Raw genomic sequence first — 23,183 nt, 5'->3', positions numbered from 1 at the left:
TTACTTGTGGGAATAGTTTTCATTGCTTCCTGCTGCAATATCCCAGAACCACCGACCCAGTGTCACTGTCTCTGCCACCTCCTCCCCACACAGCCAAAAGGAACAATAAAAAATCAGCTTAGCAGGGTGTTTTTGCAACCAGGATATCCCTCCTGCCACCTGCAGTGGCAGGACTGTTGGGACTGGAGCTCAGACTGTTAGAGAGGAAAGTGGAGAAGATGTGTGACAGAAGACAGAGAAACAGGCCCTATCAGTGAGAGGGACTCAAACAAAGAAAGATTCAGCTCTGTGAATATAACTACAAACTGTGAAACATCTCTATTTTTTTGGCATCAGTTATCTTGGGGTTTCCTCCTCCACCTAGTTCATCTTCACTGCTTTCTTTAAGATTCCTGTACAGTTGTAGGTATCTCTGACACTCCTCACCCCTAACTTTCCACATATCCAGAAAGCCTTCTCATGCAGCTACCATGGTTAATATCACTTATTCACAGCTCTTCACTGGACATAGAACCTGGTAACAGTCCACTGTTCTTGCTTGTGGTTGCAGCCACTCTTATGAAAAAATCCAGTCAATACCTCAAGCTTTGAAATTTCTATGCCACCAGGAGTGAAAAAATATCTATGAGCTATCCATTCTCTGAGCAGAACCCTGATCACACAGCCCTTCATTTGTGTTGTTTTCTTTCTGATGTGTTGTTGCTGCCTATGAGATACAGAAAGACATCTTTGTCTTCATTGGCTCCTGTTGGGTGCTGTGAGTACCTGAGGACCTTTACAATTCTACCCAAGGGGGAACATCAGAGGGTTTCAGCTGAAAGCAACATTTCCCCCTACCTGCTCTAAGTGGCTCTTACAGAAGCAGACCATTCCATTCTGCAGTAATTGAAGCCTGGAATAATTTTTTCTCCATATTTTGGCTGTGCTTATAGTGCTGGTATGTACTGATATATATACATAGATAGAGATGCATACACATATATATTATACTGCTAATATATGCTGATATATTGGTAGTATAGACCTCATGGGGCAACTCTCCCTGGTGATATCACCACTGACTCTTCAATGGAAAGGAATCAGCTCATCCTACTCTGAAATTACTCACAGGATACCCTTGAACATTGCTGTCAGCAGAGGTTTCTTCTCTGGCTAGACCCATTGGAGGAACAAGGAATGAAACAGAGAGTCCCATCTGAGAAAGGCACCACAGCAGAAGCAGGGTCTGCTGCTGCTGGACACTCCCACCCTCTCTGAATGCTCACACCTCCTAAAGACACACCTGGGCAGCTGGGAGCCTCACAGCTCCATGGGATGATGCAACCACGTGAAGTTTTGCTCCCACTCCCCCATCCCTGGTACAAGATGCCAGTAAACTGAAGTGAGTTCAGCAAGGGCCACACAAGGTGGGTGGCAGCTGGAGCATTTTGTAAGTTTCTGCTTTGTCACCCACACTTGATGCATGTCCCAGAGCAAAATGCAACAGCTTCCAGTGCAGGCATTTTCCTCAGCCTCAGTGAGATGGTGAGGAGAAAAGGAAAACAAGGAAGAAACAAGTGAGAACTTCCACAGGGTGAAAGAACCCGAGACTGCTCCATCTCAAGTTTTGCCTCAGCCCCTGAGAGGCTTCTTCCCCTTCCAGTCCATCACTTCTCCTCCCACCTCTCTCTCTCTTCCACATCCTCGTTGCAGCATTGCCAGGACCCTCCTCCAAACAACCATCTCCTCAAGGAATGTCCCCAGCTCTTCCCCCCTTTCCTCGCTCTGCATCCTCAGGTTTCCAGAGCCCTGCGCACACCGGAGCAGCGAGGCCGGCCAGCAGCAGCAGCAGCACACAGCAACAATGAGCGCACCCCGGGAGCTCTGCCCACACTCCCCGGACTTCCACGCACTCTCCCAGCCAATAAATTCCCCAGTGCCAGCATGCGGCGAGGCACCGAGGCACCGGCTGGGTTCCCTGACATGCAGCTGCCCACCCCGGCCTTGCTCTGCCTGCTGGGCTGCTGCTGCCCCCGGGGCACCAGGCCGCGGCCTTGTTGGCATCCTCACCGTGCCAATTGTAGGCCCCTGCGGCTCCTGGGACCACGAGCAGTTCTGCCCCAGGGGCTACGCAATGGGCTTTGAACTCAAGGTAAGCTTTGACTTCTTCTCCAGGGTGGGGAACAAACCAATGTTATTTTGTTCTGATTGTAGCAGAGCTGGCCGCAGCACTCTGCCCCACCACAGCAGGTTGTATTGTATCTGCATCATGCAGGTTTCTCAGCAAGAAATTTCTAGCACAGAGAATCTCCCAGGCTCCTTGCCAGTAAGTCATTTTTTAGCAGAGGGGTCTTAGGGGTAAGAAAAATTCCTGGGGTTGGTAGAGCAGAGCCTGTTCCCAGGAACAAGTCCCAGCTACCCTAACCCCAGCTCTGGGCATCAGCACATGGTGCGAGGGTGGGAATGGCCTGGGACAGCAGCCACCAAGCATTCCTGATCTACTGCTTGGAGAAAAACAGAGGTGGGAAACAGCAAAATAGGCTTGGAGAAACATCATGGAGCTGTCTCACAGCACTGCTCAGCCACACTAACATTCTTGCTCTGTCCCCAAAGCCACCTGCCATCCCTCATCACCACGCCTTGCCTCATCACATCTTCTAAATGGGTGACCTCTCCCTTTTACTTTGCCTCCTCTAAGGTCCAGCCCTTCCAGGGATTTTGGCTGTTTGGTGATGACACCTGCTCTGCATGGACAGCACAGTCATTGAGTCCTCCATGGGGTGGTGAGCAGCCTTCACTTTCTCATCCTTCTTCAGGGCAGCAGCTGCTGGGGAGCCTGAAGGGAAACCAGTGCAATGGTTTCTCCACATCCCACTTGAGGAGGTGAGAAAGTTCCTCTTGGCCACAAGGTGCGAAGGTTTCAGGGTAAAGATCTGGTCCCAGGGAAAGGAAAAGTGCTTTGGTAAATGAAGGAAAGATCAGAAATTACAGATCTTAAGGCTATACTTTCTCCTTTTCCTCAAATGCTTACTTTGGAAAGTACATTAGGTAACAGGGACATAGCAAGCAGCTGAAATTGCCAATGGGGTTCTGCAGGAACAGGGCAGACTGAAGCTGGTGGTGGCTGGGCATCCAGAGGCTGATGGGGAAGGAGAGTGAAGCAGAAGAAACCTGCCATCCCTGTGTATGTTCCTTGCCCCAGGACTGCCAGGACCCTGGGCAAGTTGTGGTGTTGATTGCAGTACAGCAGAGGCTGGACAAGCCTAGGTAAGTTGTTTTTTCCTCTGGCAGGTGGGGGAACTGGACCAAGGCCCAGCTCTGCTCCAGCAACAGGCTGGTTTCATTCTCGCTGCATGCAGAAAGGTGGCAGTACCTGCGTGACAACACGGCAGTAAACAGTGTGAGATTTGCCTGCTCCAATGGGAAACAGCTGGAGGGCTGGGGACTTTCAGGGGGTCACTTCGGCCCATGGAGCAGCAACTGCACCTCTGGGGCCATCTGTGGGCTCCAAAGGTGGAGAAACCACAGGAGAAACCACATGACACAGTTCTCAGTGACATGAGAATATTCTGCTGTGAGTAAGCCTGACTTCCCACCCATGCCAGCATCTACACAGCTGCACAGCATTAAACCTTGAATCTGTCCTTGCACAAAGAGAAGAGTACATTTTTTAATGTCTTATTTTGTCAAGGGTAGCCAGATCCCATGGCTACAGCACTTAATAAGAGGGGTCTTTGTATTTATGGTGATTAAGCTTTGTAATAAATTTATAACCTACAAAATTCCCATGAGGGAGCACAGAGGATTCCCACACCTGCTGGTAAGGCAGGAGGTGGGACTAAAAGGGCTGAACAGTAAAGTAGAAGAGGGATCATCTGCCCTGGCAGAAACCGTGCTTTCAGAGGAGAGGGACTTCATCCTATTTCCATTAAAATGCTCAGGATGGGGAGGAATCACTATCAGACATCCATCCATCCATCCATCCATCCATCCATCCATCCATCCATCCACAAATAAGTTCAAATATGCCATGCAGTTTGTGGTCCTAGCTCCATGCCTCTCCTCCCAGCCTTCTCAGCACAACATCTCAACATCTCCAGGTGCTCCAGGCAAAAGAGGCACCCTGAGGATTTTTGTTTCAAAGACTGCAGTAATTCACATGTATTGCAGTCAGAAATGTACCACTGCATAGGTATTTTTCCTGAACCCACCATCATCTCCTTCAGCATCCAAACCTCCTGCTCAGCTCTTCTCTGGAATTCATATTTTGTGCCACTTCCTGGGGCTGTAGGCAATCCCTCGAGTGTGAGGACTGCGGCCATAACAAGTATGGGGCAGGGGTTAGCCACAAACCCAGATCTCACAGGGCATTATGCAGGAACAGGTTGGTTGGAGAGCATTATGATGTTCATGTGCAGAAGAACTCGAGGGGGAAAGGAACAAACAGCAAGGATTAGTAGAGTTCCAGAGAGAATGGCAAAGATTTCAACAAATACTTTCCTCAGTCCCAGGAGTGCAAAGAGGAGGCAGAAATCTGAGAAAGACATAGGAGGGAAGGAGAATATCCTCAGCTCTGTAAAGTTCATAGACTTTTCCCATGATCATGTAGTTGAAATACATTTGCCACAGTATTCTCTCTGCTGAGTGAGTCTTGCTTAGGAAGCCTGAATGGTCCTCAGTGGCACAGGTGAGTCGAGTCTTTCTGTGTGCACATCTGAGCTCACAGACAATGTTGTCTTTGCCTAATCCATGCTGGGATCCCAGATGTTCCAGAGGTTTCTGAAGCATTAACTGTACCATCATGTACCCTTATGCACCCAAAGAGACTGCTTGCCACTTGGCATGCCTTACAAAAGGTACCTTTACAAGCATATTTAACCCTTTCTGCCAAGTTTTTGAAAACAGGTGTGAAAATCCAAGCAGTTATACTTTTAATGCCAGTTTAGTTGGTTCCCACAAGCTTTTCTTATTCCATATCTGTACTAGTAAGCCCCACAGAGCCACCTATTATCTCAGGAGAGTACCAGCTGTAAAATCAAAAGAGAAACACATGATCTGGCAATAAGGTCACACATCCTCATGGATGATTTCCAGTTTAAAGAGATAAAGGGACTCTGGAGGCAGCTCAATTTTTGTTACAGAAATCTCTCTCTACAATTAGATATAATAAGAAAATGCATAACTCAGCTTTTCTTCTGGAAAAAAGATTCCCCTAGGGCATTTTGAAATACACTGAGACAAAAAGATGGGATTCTTGTCATGAATGTCTCAAGGGCTTTTATGTTATCTTTGCGTTATATCACTTTCATATTACTTATTATTAATTCACTTTAGCAAGTTGCTATACACAGCACTTTACATGGCATTAAACATGAAAGAGTTTCTGTCAACAGAGAGATTCCTGCAAGAAAACTAGTCTTAAAAGTCATTTCATGGTCTTCCCACTCAGGTCTTAGCTCTCCCCATCATAATGAAAACATTTGATTGGATAGGATCCAAATGCCATGGCAGATCCTCTTGAATAATAAATATCCCAGTTTCCAGGCAGAGGATATCTAACAGTGAAATGCTGGAAGAGATATCCCTGTCCATGACTCCTTCAAATTAATTTTTTGACTAATATCAGATTTTCCTATTGTGTATGTCACTATTCTACAGCAGTGGACATCGGGGCTTGTCACAGTCCACCACAAAGTGGCAAGGCTCATGTCAAGCACTCACTGCCTGTGCACTTACACAGCACAGGAAACCCACACTTTCTTCTCTCAGGAAAACCTGAATGGAATACCAGATGGAAATCTCAGGCTCTTCAATAATCATCTTGTTTCTTGTGCAATTACTCACCCTGATGCACCAGCAAGAGCTGGTTGAGATGTTTAATCTTACATCCCTCAATATGTACTTGTTCTGTCTTTAGTCATCTGTGGTGAAAAATAGCCAGTAGCATTCACTTTTCCCCCATGCACTGGGCAGAACATGCAGGGTGCTCAAAATTGTCTGTAAAGATATTCACAGCCACACTTCCACAAAAGACACAGGTGATGTGCAGCAACAGCTGTAAATGAAGTAACACCAGTTATTCACATATGGATGGGTCTGAGCATCTGGGGGTGGGGACTAGCAATAAAACAACACCCAGGGCTCACTTTGTATGCATTTTATTGGATATGGAGAGGGATCTTGTTCTACCCAAAATAACAGCTTTCTTCCTCAGAAAGTCCTAGTTACTTGTCCAATATGGACAGATTCAGACAGAGAAGTGCTAATTGAGTTTCACTACAGTAAAGAAGCACATCAGGGGATATCTTCAAGCTGAAATCTTTGGTCAGGGAGCAGGTAGTAAAGGCAATTCAGTGATGTAATTTACCCTCCAGTGAATGAAATACAAACCATGAGGATCTCTCCACAGCTTAGACGTGCACTCGACAGGAGCATGCCTGTGATGACACTGGCACATTGTCCTTAAGCAGACAGCTGATAGCCCCTGTTCTGTTGGAGAGGCTCAGTCTCACTTTTGCTGTCTGCTCTGGTGGCAGTCTTCATACATAAAAACCACAGTAATGGACCAGTGTAGCATTTGTTCAACCAGGGAGCAGAAGGAAGGTCCACGCTCTAAACTTTGCCACAACTGAAGCGTACACATTAGCAGGCATCCTCTTCACGTGCTGGTGCATCAGCAGCCTTTGGACATCACTGTCACATAACACAGCAGAAATAATGAATACTAAACCTGGGCAATTGCACAGTCCAAAGCTTTGAAAAATGTTCATGTCAGACATCATGAGCTCACTTCTAGGCACTGAGCATTTCAAACAAACTACCTCTGTAACACAAGTCAGCCCCCAAAGTCTCCTGGGAAGTTTGTTTCCTCCCTAAAAGCAGCAAGGGTTGGACTCCACTCTAAACTGCACTGTGAAATGCTGCAGCCTAGAAGATCTCTGTTGCTTATCAGCATTCTCATCCTCTGAGACCACCATATTCCCTTCAGAAAAACTGCAAAGTTTGAGCTTGGCTCCACATTGAGCAAATGTCCCCAAAGTTCAGAACTCTTCCAAGCCAGTTTATTTCCTTTCTTATGTTCTTAAAGAACATCTTTAATGAAGTACTTATTTATATTTTCCTTGAAGTTGAAATACTGTAGCTGATTTTATCTCTTATTTTTTATTTTAGTAGGAGATTTGGGTTTGCTTCCACAAGTGTGTCTCTGACCTGTAATAAAATCTGTACTGAAATAATGGCTAATTCTAAACAAGTAGCAATTCCAGTAAATCCAAGGAAGGGTACAAACAGCTACATCCCTCTGACCTTTCTGTGCCCCTTTTCAGTAACAAGCATGTACTTTGAGCAAAAGAACAACATTTCTTGTGCTGTGATTCCTGAGGGCCATAGCAGAGTGCTGCCTTTACCCACATTATTAGAAGGAAGGTTAATGAATTGCTAAAGCACATTTCCAGCAGATAATTCAGATAGAAAGCATATTTAGGTGACCTAACAGTTTATTAAATGAGATTATAATGGACACTTTGCTTTTTGGCAAGTGTCATTTCAGGATGAGTTGATGTAACTCTTTACCTCTGGAAAGCCAATTAGTAAAAGAAGGGCTGTAATCTCTATGGATGCAAACCAGTGTCAGCCATCATTCTTTTGGTATGAATATTTCCCCCTTTTTTTTTTCCTATCCCTTGATATTTTATATCTTCTATTTGATTTTCTAGTAAAAATAGCATTCAGCTTCAGCCATGATTTCAGATACACAATTTCTAACACTTACAGCTGTATTGGAGATTTCCTTCTGCTCAGCCTCACCACAGTGTTTGCAGGGACATTTTTCCATGGAGAGCAGCCCTCTTCCTTGTGCAGGATTTAGCAGCTGACGTAGGAACTGCCAGCCTGCTTGCGTGGCTTTCCAAGGCTGCTGTGCCTAGGAAGGAGGAGTGGGGACTCCACACCACCCACGCCACTTTGCCAACACCTACAGAGGTTCCCTTGGATTTCCATGAGGAGGCTGATCCCCTGCCAAGGTCTGAAGGTGAAGAAGGGGGAAGTGCACATTCCTAGGGAGGCTGTGCCCTCACTGGTGTGCAAGGGGACCAGCTCCAGCACTGCTGCCCTTTACAGCCACCCGGACCTTTCACAGCCATTCCAGCAGTGCACCTTACCCAGAACATTTTGGCAAAGGATGTTGGAGTTTTTTTGCCTAAGCTATGTTGTCTATGTAGCTGATTTTTCAGGTGAGGTTTCTTCTGAATGTTTGAAGGGATAAGGATATCTTTTGAAATCTTCACAGTACCAGCCTGAAGTGGTGATAGTACGGGGGGAGCATCTTAATAGTAGGAAAAAAAATCACTTCTCATTCTTCTCCTCTCTGGAATTATTTTCAACAATATTAAAAAAAAAAACCAGAAAAATTATTATATGAAGAGAGCAGACAGCACCATTTGCTATTCTCATGGCACTTTCAAGTCTCACATCTGGTTTAACAAGAACAAGACACCAAGGAGGTGCAATAATTTCATCATCTTGCTAATATCTGTGTCATGGTTGCAGTTGTACTACATCTACCAAAGTCTCATTATGCAGGTATTTTTTGCCACTTCATCACAATGGCCTGTCAAAAAACAACTACTGTCTAAGCACCCAATTGCCCTTCTTCTCTAAATATTGCTTGTCTGCTTATACAGCTTTATCTAAATGCACCTCTGTCATCTGTAATAAGGTAATAGGCCTAAAAAGTACTTAGTGTCATCTTGTGTCTTCCACTTAGGTACAGAACCCATTTTAAACCTAAACTGATGCCTTTATTACAGATCTTTCTTTCTGCTCATTGTAGCAGTTTCAGATACCACATCCCAGTAGCTGCAGTAGGGAGAAAGAACATAAAAACATTCCAATGTTAGTGTCATTTTCTTGGGCTGAAAAATCATAAAATCACAGGCTGCCAGGTTGGAAAGGGACCTTGAGGATCACCTGGTTCAACCTTTCTTGGCAAAATCATGGTGTAGATAAGATGGCCCAGCACCCTGTCCAATTTAAAATCTATATTTGGGCAGGGAGCATTTGTCCTGTTATCCATAAATGTCAGTTTTCCCCAACTTCTTTCATCACTTTGGGCCTCATTTTCTTTGGGCTTTAAGCTGCCTAGGCCAAGTTTAATCTTGTAATGTACATAGGGTGTCTACTGTAAGAGGACATCTAGATCCTGCAACAAAGGGTTTGCTTCCTTCCCCAAGGCTTTTCATGCAAACTCATAACACCAGGAGGAAGAAATGTTGTGTGTCAGGAGAACCTGCCTTTGACTAAGGAATCTGCGTCTTTTTATACTCCTGGATAATTTTTCTAAGAAAATTAGGTGACATCTTGAAGGTTGAACACTAAGTTGATGCAAATTTCAATAAGTGAATTGGAAATCCCTCAAAAAATACAAGATTTATAATGGTAGAGAGAGACAAAGACCACAAGTTGGCTGCAGAGCCATTACAGTCATTTGTCTCCAGCTTTAATTTTCATACAAATTGAGTAATACACTTTCAGTCAGGCCCAACAGCTACAAAAACCTGAGTCATTCCTCTGCACAGGAGGAATAAATTTTGTTGGGGTCAAATTGTGCTGAGGTTCCTCAATAGAAAAATGTAATTAATAAATTAGCACAAGTCCTTCTTAGGTGATGTTGTCCTGAACAGCATAGAAAAAGAAAGTCAAGAACCAGTATTGTCCTTGGACTTGCAAAGAAATCTTTACTGCTGAGCTGCAGTCCCTGTGTCAGGCAACCCATACCAGTTTGGTCAAAAGACTGGTGGAAAAGTCATCTCCAGCTCCTCGGGTTGAACATGTTCCAGTCATTTCTTTCTGTATCCTCAACTTAAGCATCTAAAAAACCTTTTTTTAGTACAGTTTCACAAAGAATGATTGGCCAAATGAAGGTTATTTAAAAGAAAATCAGATTTGCTTTTCTTTCAGAAAATCACATTAAAAGAAGCTAGAGCAAATCCCCTGCCAGGGAAAAGCAGACTTTGTTGTACCTAACCACACTGTTAAAATCACTAATTAATGGAGAAAACGTATTTCAGAGACACTGTGATCTGTAGGTCTAGATTAATTAGGATAAACTTTAATTATTAAGTAGTAATACATGCCACCTTTGAAAGCAAAATCATCAAAAGTGGGTGCTTGCAAGCTCAGCAACAACCCCAAACACATTTCTCTCTGCATGTACTAAGGCAGCAAGTAGACTTAATGCAATTCCAATTTTCTCTGCAAGGCCTAAAGCCACCTCAGTTAGGCAGATTGATTCCCAGAAGCACATCCTGAAGAGGAGAGAGGACTTTGTGGAATATTTCTCCCCCACATTAGAAGAGATGACTCAGACCTCTTGAAAACTCTTTTGTCTCTCCTCATATTCATATTGATTGGGGTGAAAATAAGAGAGAAAGTATTTGCTCCCAGCTTCTTCTCTCAATTGCTATTCCAAAGTTTTGTTTTCCTTGTTATTTTCGGAAACCATTTTTGTACTTTCTCTCAGTACCCTCAGCAACCTCACCCAGCATATTTTCAGGGCCATGAGAGTTCCTCCTTCGTCCCCTCTGATCAACTTTGCCAGCACGCCTAGAGCAGCTTCCCTTTTTGTGCCTTGTCTCTCTTTTGGGATTAGCTTCTCTTCACACTGGCAGGAGCTCCTAGCACAGAAAAAATATCACCACCAGTGCCATTAATCAAGGCTCTGCCACAGGTAGGAGCAGACATTAGCAGATAGAGGCAGTCAGGAAAACAAGGTTATTTTATTAGCAAATTTCAGATAAAAGCTGGACATCAGTCAACTGGATAACTACAGTTCCTTCTGGCTTTCAAATTACAGAGTAAAACAGCATCATTTTTAAGTCTGGGTTCAGCAACACAGTGGGAAGTGCATGATGATGGCATATCTACCTGGAAGTGGTCATTTTCTTTATGTGGCTCTGCCTGTACCACCACATAAATCACTGATTTCTCCCTTAAATCTTGCAGTTTTCTTGCTTTACTTTCTTGGCAAGCACAGCAGTTTCCTCTGAATTTTCCAGTCATTTTCTCTTCAGCTCTGAGTCACTAGGTGCTGGAGCTGGGGATGGTGGAGGCATCCATCACTGGAAACCCCACTGGAAACATTTTTCCTTCAGCCTAATTCCATGCTTGAGCTCAAACATGCCATGGAGCAGAGTCATTATGAAAGTCATGCCAGTGAGATGTGTTGTTGTAAAATTGAGACCCCCACACAGGAACTTTGTAATTAAGGAATAAACAGAGGCAATGAGTCATTACATTTGGTGCTGCAGGAGTTTTAGGAAAGCATGTTTTCCATAACCCGTGGAAATAAGACACGACCTTTACCCAACTTTTTTTTCTTTCATTGTTAGCAGTTGTAGGAAGCAGGACAGAGATTTTTCCAGTTACTGGCATTTAGGTGCCTCATACACAGGTGCTGCTGACAGCTGGATCTCCTCAGTCCTTCTCCAGATGCTGACACGGACCTCACAGCTCCCACAAACAGCGCAGGAAGATTATGAAGAAAAAATGGTTTGGGGAAAGGATTTAATACAAAGATAGGACAGGAATGCTGGGCAGGCACAGGGTTCAGTACACTGAGCCATTTCTATCCCTCTTTCTCAATGCTTCATGCTTCTTACCCATTTACCCTGATCCCTTCCCTTCCCCTAAACTTCCCATTATAAATTTTACATAATCGCACAAACCTCTTCTGAAGTTCTATAATAAGCTTCACGTAGACCTGAAATCCCCCTCAAATTCTGAACACACTTGCAATAATCATGGTTTCCCTCTCTATCAGTGACAAAGTTGAGGCTGATGCCTTCAAGGCTGTGCCTGAGTAGGGTTTTCCATTTATCCACAGCTAAAGTTGTTTTGTATTAACTGGATTGTGTTGGCTTGAGTTCCAATTGTCTCTGTCTCACCAAAGGAGGGAATATAATTTCTAGGTATTAAGCTTTTGATACAGGTACTTAAAAGTTGTTATGTACCTGTCAACATATCTCAAGATCAAGTCTGAAAGACTTGAAAATACACAGCAATCATCTTGAATACAAGTATCCAAAACCACAGCAGCAGCGTAAAAGGAAAAAATATCTTTTTGTACCTCAGTTTCCCATCTCTAAATAAACGACTGAGAATCTTTCCTTTCCCGTAAATTATGATATAATTGGGACAGAAACTGCTCTTGTTCTGAATAATCACTGCATTTCTTGTCTCATCCTCTTGGAGACCCAAGTAGTAATAAAATAATGTATTACTTTCTCCGTTCTTCAAATACTTTTGCTTTAGCAAAGAAATAGCTATTAGACAATAAACACATCATGAGAACAGAAAACTGAGTTAGAGGTCTGAAATCAATATTACCAGGAATGAGCAGAGTCAGAAATACCACTGCACATAATTTCCAAAGTCTTGAGCCATTCCACCAGAATAAAGTTATTAAAAAACAAAAACAAAACACAAGGATATCAAAAACCTCTTCTCTGTAATTGCAATTGCAGTGGCAGTCAAGATTCTCAAAACAACCGTATAATCTTCTCAAGCTTAGGGAAATATTTGTGCTACTCTTTGCTTGGGGAGCTTTGGAAGACAGATGCCATATTGTGGGCTGTTTAGTCTGGAGTCAGGGACTCTTCTCAGCCCCTCAAGCAATAGTTTAAGTAAAAGAGAGACCTTTTTGCAAAAGTAAGCTGTCATGAATCCCTCATCAAACTCTTGACCTTTACAGCTGTATGTTACTTTTACTAAATTTTCTATTTCCTGATGCTCTTGCAATACATCTGAAACATGAGCCACAAGGAACACCAGATCCTCCAAAGATACATATCCTATTTGAAATGTTCACTGTCAGCACAAGAGTCCAGAGCTCCACACCAGCAACTGCTCTTCTTTGCTGTGCTCAGGATGGGCACTGAGACCAGAGTTATCGTGCCCCTGGGATTTCTGATGACTCGACTGAAAGTGCCATATTACCCACAATGTGGTGTGAAGCAGGAGATCTCACCTGTTCAAGGGCCTGTACCAGGGAAAGAAAAAAAAAAATAAAGAAATATATATATATATATATATATATATATATATATATATCAAACACCTGAAGTCATTAAATAAAGTTGTTTATAAAAGTCAACAAAAATTAAATGCAAGGGCTTCTCCAGTCATAGGGAGAGGCTGCTGATGTGATCTGGAGGAATATGTACCTCCATTTGTGCAAGAAAAACTTGAGAACTGGAACCCAGCAGAACACAACTGGCATGTTTAAATTTGACCTAATAGGGGAAAGGAAAAAAAATCATGTTCTTTTCATGCCTTTCATTAAGGGCAAGGGAGACAAGGAGAAGAGGCATCTGACTGCTTCTGTCCAATCTATATCCTTCATTATTTTCTATCACCTCTTCTATTTTAACAGCTTGTTTTTGTGTGAAAGGCAGCAAAACTACACTTCAGAAGCATCCCTGTTGCTACAATACTTCATCTCATCTTGAGCAAAATGTTTCTAAGAGGTCCTTCATCCTAACTGTGGATTTGAATACAAACTCAAAATAATTACCATTCTGCCAAAATAATCTCCTTGCTGTTCTTCACATTTTGTGCTAAAAGCTATAAAAACCATACTTCCTAAACCTAACAACCACATGACATTTAACAGCATCATACTGATCATCTGGATTGCAATGCTATACGAGATTGAAGTTGTGAATTGAATAGTGGAATGTACCAACATTTCCAGGGTTTCACTGGTAGGTTTCATCCTCGTAGGTTGATTATAGAAGTATCACACATGAGTTATAGAATCATAAAAATTCCAAATGTATCGTATCTACTGCTTTCTCTGTAGGCTGTTCAAACAAAAAATAGTCCTGAGGAATTTCCAAAATCCTTTTTGTTTCTTTTTTTTTTTTTACCCATAGACTTCAACTATTAGATGTTTAGATGCTTGCCTTTTTCCCAGTTCCAAGGTCTGGGTTAGAAGAGTGCAGGTGCCTGGGTTTTCTTTAGTCTGTTTTTAGAAAAACATTTTTCTTCTGTAAGTCCTCTGAGACACTGTCCAATGCCTTTGACTTCTGAAATAAAACTACTTGTTTATATGAAAACTTACCCTCATTTTCTGGGGGCTGGCCTCAGTTAAGATCCTGTAGCTCTAGAAAGAGGAAGATTCAGTTCTCCCTGCATTCCCCATCCCTCCTTAAAACATTAAAATATATCACCAAACATCTAACATTCAATTTGTGAAACATATTAAACTTTCCCACCTTTAATAAGACGCAATAATATCTTAGAGCCAAAAAAATTCAGCAGTGTTCTGATGGCTGCTACAAGTTACACTCTAAAGGATATAACTCCTATAGGAGTAAAAAATAGTGACAGTCATTTTCTACATAAAAACACAGGCTACAATCCACTCTTCTTGAATCTGAGTTTCTCCAATGTAGGTGTCTCTGTGCAAGGCAGGCATCCGAGTTCCCCTTGCAGTCCATGGAGAGCCAGGCAGGACAGGACACGGCTCGGACTCACTGACTCATCCCAACAACACCACCCACACTGAGGAGTCTGAATCACTCTCTCAACTCTGCTCACTATCCTGACTGTAACAGGAGTTTAGGCATCTTCCCTATACTGGTGGTAAATCAACACCCCTCCCAAACTTAAGCTGAGATGTATTCTACTCCCTGCATCTCATCACTGAGTAGCAAAAAGCCTACACTTTTTGAAACATTTCTTAGGGAAACTGCAGCAGTAAATTCCAAGCAAATTCTGAGGCATTACGGAAGAATTGAAGGCTGAGGATTACCTGCTAGCATGGGTAACACTGCTTTTGGTGGCTTCTCAGAGGACAAAAGGTAAATTGTTCAATATAAAAATTGAATTCAAGAGAGATAAGGAGTCTTGCCTGTGACAGTTTCACAGTCGCATATCAGGTTCTCTTCTAGAGGATACTGACGGACATTTGAAAGATATTTCTTTCCACACATGGACAAAGTATCAAGCAGGTGTGTGATTTAGCTGGGAACAAACACAGGCAACCACAGAGGTACTCAGAACTTCACCACCTCTTGCTGATGACTGCCTTGGAAAGAATACACAAATGGTGTCAGCACTTTTTGCTCTCAAGCAGGCTTGTCCCAACAGAAGGAGGAGATGCAGACATGGAATCACAGCTCATTATTTTTAATTCCCAAGGGCCATTTTTCTGTGATACTACAAAACTTGTCAAAGGTGACAAGAAGATGCTGCAGGACTCCTGCCTGCCTGTGGCAGTTATTAAACATAAACAGAATGCCACACATGAGATTTACCTTTTTTTCCCCAGTAGTGCTAGAGTACAGTGGAAAGAAGAAAATTTTCATAAAAGCACAGAGTCATTGAAATATATCCTTTTTGAAATAGCTGTGGATTATTTGATTATAGGAAGAAAGCACACAGACGGCTTTCAGAATCTGAACATTTTGCTTCCTGCAGCAATGTGTTCTATCTACTTCAGGGAATTTGGGACTAAAAAAGAAGCTTCACGGCCACTGGAGGGTGCAAAATTACCCAGCACAAAGAGCACTTCAAAACAACCTTTCTGCTGCACAAGTTCCCAAGAGAAAAGTGAAAATTATACTCTCTTTCTTGGCAGTAGGACTCTATCTGAAAGAAATTTTTCAAAGATGAATTTTATTTAGACTGCATAATAACAGAAAACTCGAAGTAGAAATACTGAAAGCTTTGCTTAGATGGAAAGGTAACTTTTTAAGGAAGTGTGAAGATTCTCATGAAGAGAACATAAAAAATATGTTCTCCTTGAAAGTTTGCTTGCTCCTTTTTTTGCTCCCCCAAGAAAGTCCTTCAGACCAGGAACAAAGCTATGAGATATAGGTCTAGGCAATTTTACACATAACATATTTGAATATATCTGTAAATATTTATTAGTGGTATTTTCACAGCTCCCCCAAATATCCTACAGCATCCAAAAAGTTTCTTGCTGATTTTTTAGACACTAACATGCGTGTAAGTTACAGAATGTTTTGTTCAACCCCTTCTTTCCTTGCTGCTGACAACTATTTTCGCCTTTGAAAACTTATTTGTGTTTATAGTTTGGTCAAAATTATTCTTTTTTATAAAGTTAAGAGCGAAAGTTACTTCATACCTCTTTTGCACCATCAGTTTTTTGAGAGTCTTCCTAACTCAGCAATGATGCCATGGTATCATTGCCTTCCTCTCAGTGTAGGTGTTAAACTTCTCTCCTTGTCTTTCATGAGCCTAAAAGTCACTAGATCCACTTCATATTTTAGTCCTTCTGATTTTATCCCTACACATTCCTGTTATGCCCTTACATAGCTCTCTAATAATTTTCCTTTCCCTAATTTTGAGTGGATTATCATCCCTCCCATCAAACATTGCCCTGTGCTGCCCATCTGCAGCAGGGACTGCACACTGTTAAGTGGAACATTGCCCCAGCTCTAATCTTCCTGTAGGTCATTCCTCATTAGCAGAATGGGAATGACAAGTATGAGCTGGGTGGGGTTTTTGTTAATGCCTTATGGCCTAATTATGAGACTGGGCAACAGCCAGCACAACAGCTGGTTTGGTCTGCAGCATGCTGGTAGCAATACTTTATTTGTAAATTCTAAATCATAACCTGTTTGTGGTATTTGAGAAACCGTTTTTAAATGCCAGTACTAATACTATTCCTTTCCCATTATAATGAGTAGAAAGATAAATCAAACAGAATCCCATGATAGCATGATTTTGTTAACAGCCCTCAGTCTTCACTGCAGGCTGCAGATACCCAACTTTTCTAAGCCAACTAAATAATCTTAATTTCAAGTACTATGAATATTTGCCAACTTCCAACTTCAAGACCTGCTTGTTCAAGTCAAAAGGATTCTTTCCCAGCTCCAAACTCTCTCTACATATCTTTATATTCTTTGTACATTTGTTTTAAATGGTAATCCATCAGGAAGACATCCTGCGTACAGATCAACTCTCTCTTCATGAATACCTGTCTCACTGGCCATTCATGGCTGCTAGAGTGAAATACAGTCAACCTCTGGCCAATACACACAAAAAGCAGGGAGCAGGCCTTCAAACACAGGGATCTGCACCACAGCATGGTAAAAACAAAGATTTTGCCCAGAACGATGACTACTCACCACTTTTACACAAAAGAGAACTCTCCAGCTTCAAATGGTGACTATGAATCAGTGGGAGAGTCAGACTTCTATATCTCCAAACAAAATAAAACTCTGAATTAATTCATTTCTTTAATCAAAGAATTGAAAGGAATCGAAATTTTCTGCTAGGCATACTGTCAAACTGACAAAGTGACTCAGCAAGCAGAATAATTGGTCTGTAATTGATTATATTTGGGGATTCAGGTTGGGATTTAGACATGCTGTTAAAGACTAAACTGAAATAACTGATTTAACACAAAGTTGTCAGGCCTGCAGTTTTAAAAGGTCCTGCTGTCAGTCATTAAACAAGTGGGAACTCGGTGCAAAAAATAATTGGCTGCTGTATCACCTTAGTGGGGCTTCATTAGCAAATATCCTTAATAAGCTGATCCATATTTGAAACATAGTTCCTGAGAAGGTGAGAGTGATGATTTTTAGATTATTCTCCAAAACCTGTCCTCTTGCACAACAGACTCCTTTTAGGAGAGGGAGACAATCAATAACCATGCAGCCCATCTCCAATAAACAGACCCTCTCTCCAAGACCCCAGCCATTAGGAAAGGGAGCAGCACAGGTCTCCAGGAACTCCCCAGGATCAGGCAGTACCAGTCTACTTAACTAAGAGTCAGTCATACACAGAGGAGCTAAGCACAGTACCACGCAGGAGAAGAACTCTTGTTGGCACCCTGAAATACAAACTGTAGTCAATGTGTAACAGGGGACAACAAAGCCCAGCAAACAAAACAAAACAAAACAAAACAAAACAAAACAAAACAAAACAAAACAAATCATGCACTGAAAACTGCATAGCCAGAAATCTTCTGGGAAGTTAAAACACAGAAAACAGAAGTTGCACAAAGATGTCTGCATAAACCAAGTAATGCATATAGGGTAGTTTAAGAAAAATTAAGAAAATTTATGAAACATCACAGTTTTATTGCCCAAATAATGCAGACACATGAAACGACACAGAACCAGTAGCATCAGAACTGAGGAATCACATGATGGTAAAAGCCAGAGCAGAGCAGAGGGGCAGAATCACCTCCCTCACCCTGCTGGCCACGCTGCTTTGGATGCATCCCAGGACACAATTTGCCTTCTGGGATGTGAGCACACCATGACATATCACATCCAGTTTCTCATCCACCACATCCTTCTTGGCAGGGCTGCTCTCTGTGACCTCTCCCAGCCAGTTCTCATATCTGGGATTGCCCTAAGCCAGGAGTAGCACTTAGACTTGTTGAACTTCCTGAGGTCCTCATGGGCCCACTTCTCAAGCTTGTCCAGCCCCCCAGGATGGCATCCCCTCCTTCTGTTGTGCCAACTGCACCACCAGCTCACAACCTCTTGTGAGCCCTCACAATGCTCTTGCATGTCCTCACTTCCCAACATTAAAAAACAATCCAAGCTTTCTAGCACTGCTGTTTTGTTAGGCAGGGACTCACTGACCTTTTTTAAGTTAATTCTTTAATACGCCAGAATTATATTACTGTTTTCATCTACCTGTATTCCAGTTTGATTTGTGTAAAAAGTACACCGAGGAAGACAACCACACAGTTTAACTGCAAGACTCTACTTGGTTTTCATTAGTGGAAATGAAGACAACAAAACCATCACAGACAGCAGTTCCCATCAAGATTTGATTTGGAAGCTTTGCACAGAAGCTAAAAATAAAAGACTGTGCAGTCATAAATCATTTAAAACTGTGCTCATGGACAAAGAGCATTTCAAGGATGATGGTTCAACTGAAGTGGATGGGATCCCAGGGATGCAAAAGAAGCTGGAATCTGAGAGGATTTTCTAAGCAACCCAAATCCCAGGTGCTGGGTTGGGGCAGGGCATGTGCAAAGGCTTGGGGGGAAATTCACTTGATCCAAAGAGACAGTAGATTCACAGCTGTCAGAGAGAGCTGTGTCTGTCAGAACCTTCAAACACATAAAGTTCATGTTCATAAAGAGCTCTGAAGGTCAAGGTCCTGTGGATTAAGATTTCCTTGGAGGATGCTTTTTTCTTGTTTTCCAGTTTAAAATAAAGTTTTTAAAAGTTTTCTTTATTTGATAGCAAGTATAAAATGCTATTTATCTACAGTCTTGCAGATTGCTATATACATAGGCAAGAATTACAGAGATGTAAGATGAATTCCACATCATCTGTTTCTGTTCCAATACTGGACAAAGTATTTTTGCTCTAAAGAGAAAATAATTCAAAAGCTTTCCACAGAAGTCTACATTTCAATAAACATGGGGAGCTGGTGAACAGGAACCTCTTGAGAAGCCATGTGTTGTTTGTACAAAGATAATAGCCAAATTCTCTTTCCACTCTGCCTTCTAAAGTCTATCAAGTTGTTTAGGGCTTTCAAAATCCTGAATCTATGTTTTCATTACAGATAATATTTTCCTCAGAGTTTTCAGGAATAGCCAGTGGTATATACTTTTAAATTCAACCAACCTGACTGTAAATCACTGCGAGAACTCATGGTAGATAATTTCAACTGAGTCTCTCAAAACTCCTGCTGACTGGTGACCCTGTCAATGTCTGACAACAGCAAAGGGCACGGCTTGCACGGTGCAGTGAACTAGATCTGTGACCAAAACAATGCTGAAAGGACACTAAAGTTGCACATGTTGCTGAGCAGTGTTTTCACAACATCGAGGCCTCTCCTGTTTCTCCTGCTGCCCCCTCAGTGCCGTGAGTGTGCTGGGAAGGAACCCAGCCAAGCAGATGACATGAATGAGAATGAGAATGGTATTGCAGCAATGTCTGATTTTCAGCCCATTTTTTTTTCCTATGGAAAAACAGAATATAATCCTGAAGTTCATTTCCATCTCAACTTTTACAGGTGATACTGGTTTCTGAGTCCACTTCCTATTGCATTTGGTGCTTGAGATGCCCACAGCAGCCACATCTGTAGCAAGAATAATGGGATCAGAAGTTGCAGCAAGTCCATCAGCAACAGTCCAAGTGACAGCACGGAAACAGTTTAGCCAGTGCACACAAATATTGCAGGGTGAACATGGATGTGGGACCAACTGGTAGTTGCTGCAATATAACATTGCTGCTTAATTTTGCCAATGACTCAAGAGGGTGTAAAAAAATGATTTAAAAGCAGGAGCAGAATTCGAAATGATCTCATCAAAATGAAAATAAAAAAGGTCTATAAAAAGGAAATGAAGTCAGTAATGATAAGAACAAGAACACAGACTTGGGTGTAATTTGCCATAATACCAAACTGTTGATTTGAGAGCAGGAGAGGATCTGAAAATTGCAGGTAGTCAGGGGCTTAACTATGCCATAGTCTCCTGAAATAGGCAAACTGCACTGTGTGTGTGTGTGTGTCTGTGAATATGAGGATATTCCACCAAGAATGGCAGCACCCCCCTCATATCAGACACAATGATAACAATTCTCTGAGCTATCATATCTCCTCTCAAGACTTCCATCACATCCCATCTTAATGAACCAGTGAGACTCTAGAATACAAAAGAATGAGAAGAAGAATAGGAAAAAAATAACCTGAAAGAAAATATTGAAATGAAAGGCACAGTTTAACCTGAAGACAAGAATTTGGAGACAGCCTGACTGCAGTCCTCAGATATGCAAAAGCAGTCTCCAAAGAATGAAATAATGTTTCACACACTCAAAACAGACAAGACAATAAATACTGAATTTGAATCATGGACAAATCAGGTTAAAGATAAGAAACTAAGCATTTCATGATGAAAAATAGATCTAGGAATGCCAGTGCCACAAATGTACCTGAAATTGTCTTTGGATCAGCTAGATAAAATTATCTCCTGTCCTCCTCCTCTGATTCTATGGATGCCAAAAACCGCTTATGAAAGGCTTAAGGTTTACTTAATACATTTTATAAATCCAGTATTAGCAGATGAAGTACATCAACAATTAAAGTTGTAATTTCTTTTGCGTACTTAAAGCTACCTTCTCCTCATGATAAGGGACATACTCTGACATGTTTAATGGTGTACAGCCCAGTGAAATCCCATGAAGTCTCAGCACTGGTTCCCTAAATGTAATTAGTACGTATCCTAGCACACACAGTTAAACAGAGACATGGAGTGCTGGTGTGGAACAAACAGTAGCCATAGCAGGCTTTGAACCTTTTCCACAACGTAACATTAGCAAAGCCTCTGTCAGCCATGGGAAAGGGTGATGACAGGGGACAGGGTGAAAGGCAAAGATCCAGTATTGCAGTAGAAACTGCTCAGTCTTTGTGGCTAAGAGGCTGAACCAGCCATTCCTAGCAAGTACTTGCTAAGTCTTAGCAAGTATTGCTGAGTTACCTAATGAAAAGAGGAGCTTGGATAAGATAATGAAAATCGAAGTCCTGCAACAGCAGCCAGGAAAGAAGAGCAAGGGGCTGAGAGATCGTAATGTCACCATTTCTGATTCAATTCGCCCATGTTAACTCTAAAATACTACCCACTACATACCCACTTCCAGCTGGAGATGCCACTGTCCATAAAGCCATTATAACTGTTAGTTGTCTTCCACCTCACTGGCCTCCTGAACTGCGGTCAAACATTTGTTAGCTGTTCTACTCTAAAAGGGAGAATATTGGAAGAGCTGGAGGAGCTGCAATGCTTTCAAACAACTACAAAGCCCACACCTGAAACTGGCTATAAAAACCATCTAGAGATGTAAGAGTAGAAGATGTAAGACTTCACTTGGCATTCCCAAATGAAGTCCTGTAACATATGACAATAGGAAAGGGGAAGATGTACAGCAGCAACTGTGTATTTATGCCCCATTAAATATCTATCAGCTGTTAGCGGCTCAAATCTTGTCTTACAATGCTGTTTCAAAACATTTTCACATAAAATATCAGAACCAAATAAGATCATAAAATCCACCTTAAAAGAGGTGGGAGAGAGTTGGAAAAGTCATCTTGTCTAGTCTCAAAGCCAAACTATTGTTCTCATTCCAGACTGGCAGGTGACCAATAGATGTGCATCAATGGTCAGAAACCACAAACCAGAAAATCTTGAGTAAAAAGTATTACCTCAAAGACAGTGGTCTATGAAGAATACCTTCAACTTTACCCTAAAATGTTAATTGTGCTTGTGTTTTTTTGAATAAATTAGTTTTTACTGCATATATGCTTTAGTGTACTTGCTTTACAAAAGCTAAAAATGTAAAAATAATTAATTTATGCATTTTCAACTCTAATACAGAAGTTAAAGTTGGTTCATCAGAGCAATTTCAGGCTGCCAGCTGCCCTCAGACCACATGTACAAAGGCACATACAGCCTGAGCACTGAGGAACGACCTTTTTACAACTACCCAAGCATCAAGAGCTCAGACTGTGCTTTCTGTAACATAGCCAATGTGAGAGTGCCTCTGTGTACAGTGCTTAGGTAACACCCAGAAGCCAGGGAGGGTAAAGATACTTGTAAGTAAAGACGTATTCTAGTATCTAGTCCTAATTTACCTAGGATATTAAAGATCTTATTACAGCTACACTTAAAGCAGGAGTGTTTCTGTGACTTTTCACCCGTAGTCCAGTTGGAATTAGAAAAACATTTTAATGATAAAACGACAAATGCAGAAAACAGGAAATTCTAAAGAAATTTCAACCAAAGAAAGAACTCTCAAGGGAACCATCAAAATTTCTCTTCTTACATGAGAATTTTAACATGTTGTTTTCCTTTCAGAAGAGTAGCAGCACATATTATACAACCCTCTTGTAACACAAGACACAGATATAAACTGATATCTGCTAAATCACAGACGTGGATTCACTTGAAGAAAGAAGATCCTTTTCCTCCCTGATCACACAAAAGAGTACACAGAAGCACATTTATAAGAAATTTACATCATTTATAATAAGAATAATTATATAATATTAATTATTATAAGAATAATTATATATAATTAATATATTATTATTATATCATATAATAAGCTTCCAATCCCTGTTTTCCCCAAAGACACCTGAATTTATATTTTCTACCTCCTCATGCTAAAGAACTTAGTTATTGGGTATTCTTCCAGATGAAAGAGGTCTAT

At 41.8% G+C, this 23,183-nt stretch overlaps 1 protein-coding gene and 1 long non-coding RNA gene across 5 annotated transcripts; one reads left to right on the top strand and one right to left on the bottom strand.

Moving 5' to 3' along the window:
* Positions 1-547: 547 nt before the first annotated feature.
* Positions 548-22,269, top strand: LOC111924156 (uncharacterized). 4 transcript variants are annotated; one of them, XR_015284787.1, is made up of 5 exons: positions 548-2,131; positions 2,255-2,305; positions 2,678-2,862; positions 3,020-3,163; positions 3,271-3,638. XR_015284787.1 is itself a non-coding variant. In XM_086881963.1 (4 exons), exons 1-4 carry the CDS (start codon positions 1,844-1,846, stop codon positions 19,997-19,999), a joined length of 528 nt encoding a protein of 175 aa, XP_086738089.1. In that variant the 5' UTR covers positions 548-1,843; the 3' UTR covers positions 20,000-20,639. The 4 variants fall into 4 exon arrangements, 2 of the variants coding, with proteins under 2 accessions (XP_086738089.1, XP_086738090.1); XR_015284786.1 differs by lacking the exons at positions 2,255-2,305; positions 3,020-3,163 and adding an exon at positions 18,671-22,269 and having other exon boundaries at positions 3,271-4,666; XM_086881963.1 differs by lacking the exons at positions 3,020-3,163; positions 3,271-3,638 and adding an exon at positions 19,996-20,639.
* On the bottom strand, positions 918-3,050 carry LOC147654252 (uncharacterized). Its single transcript, XR_015284788.1, has 2 exons — positions 3,011-3,050; positions 918-2,912 (listed from the first exon to the last, which is right to left on the bottom strand). It is a non-coding gene; the product is annotated as an uncharacterized LOC147654252 (long non-coding RNA).
* Positions 22,270-23,183: the final 914 nt, after the last annotated feature.

The sequence above is a fragment of the Cyanistes caeruleus genome, chromosome 3 (genome assembly GCF_971803275.1).
Source record: "Cyanistes caeruleus chromosome 3, bCyaCae1.hap1.1, whole genome shotgun sequence".
Classification (NCBI taxonomy): domain Eukaryota; kingdom Metazoa; phylum Chordata; class Aves; order Passeriformes; family Paridae; genus Cyanistes; species Cyanistes caeruleus.
This window is presented reverse-complemented; position numbering and strand designations above follow the sequence as displayed.

Bases quoted from the DNA above. Each gene is read 5' to 3' on its own strand.
- LOC111924156 (XM_086881963.1), top strand. From the start codon at position 1,844: ATGAGCGCACCCCGGGAGCTCTGCCCACACTCCCCGGACTTCCACGCA. The intron at 2,132-2,254 runs GTAAGCTTTGAC...TGCATCATGCAG, and splicing joins CAATGGGCTTTGAACTCAAG to GTTTCTCAGCAAGAAATTTC. The intron at 2,306-2,677 runs GTAAGTCATTTT...GCCTCCTCTAAG, and splicing joins ATCTCCCAGGCTCCTTGCCA to GTCCAGCCCTTCCAGGGATT.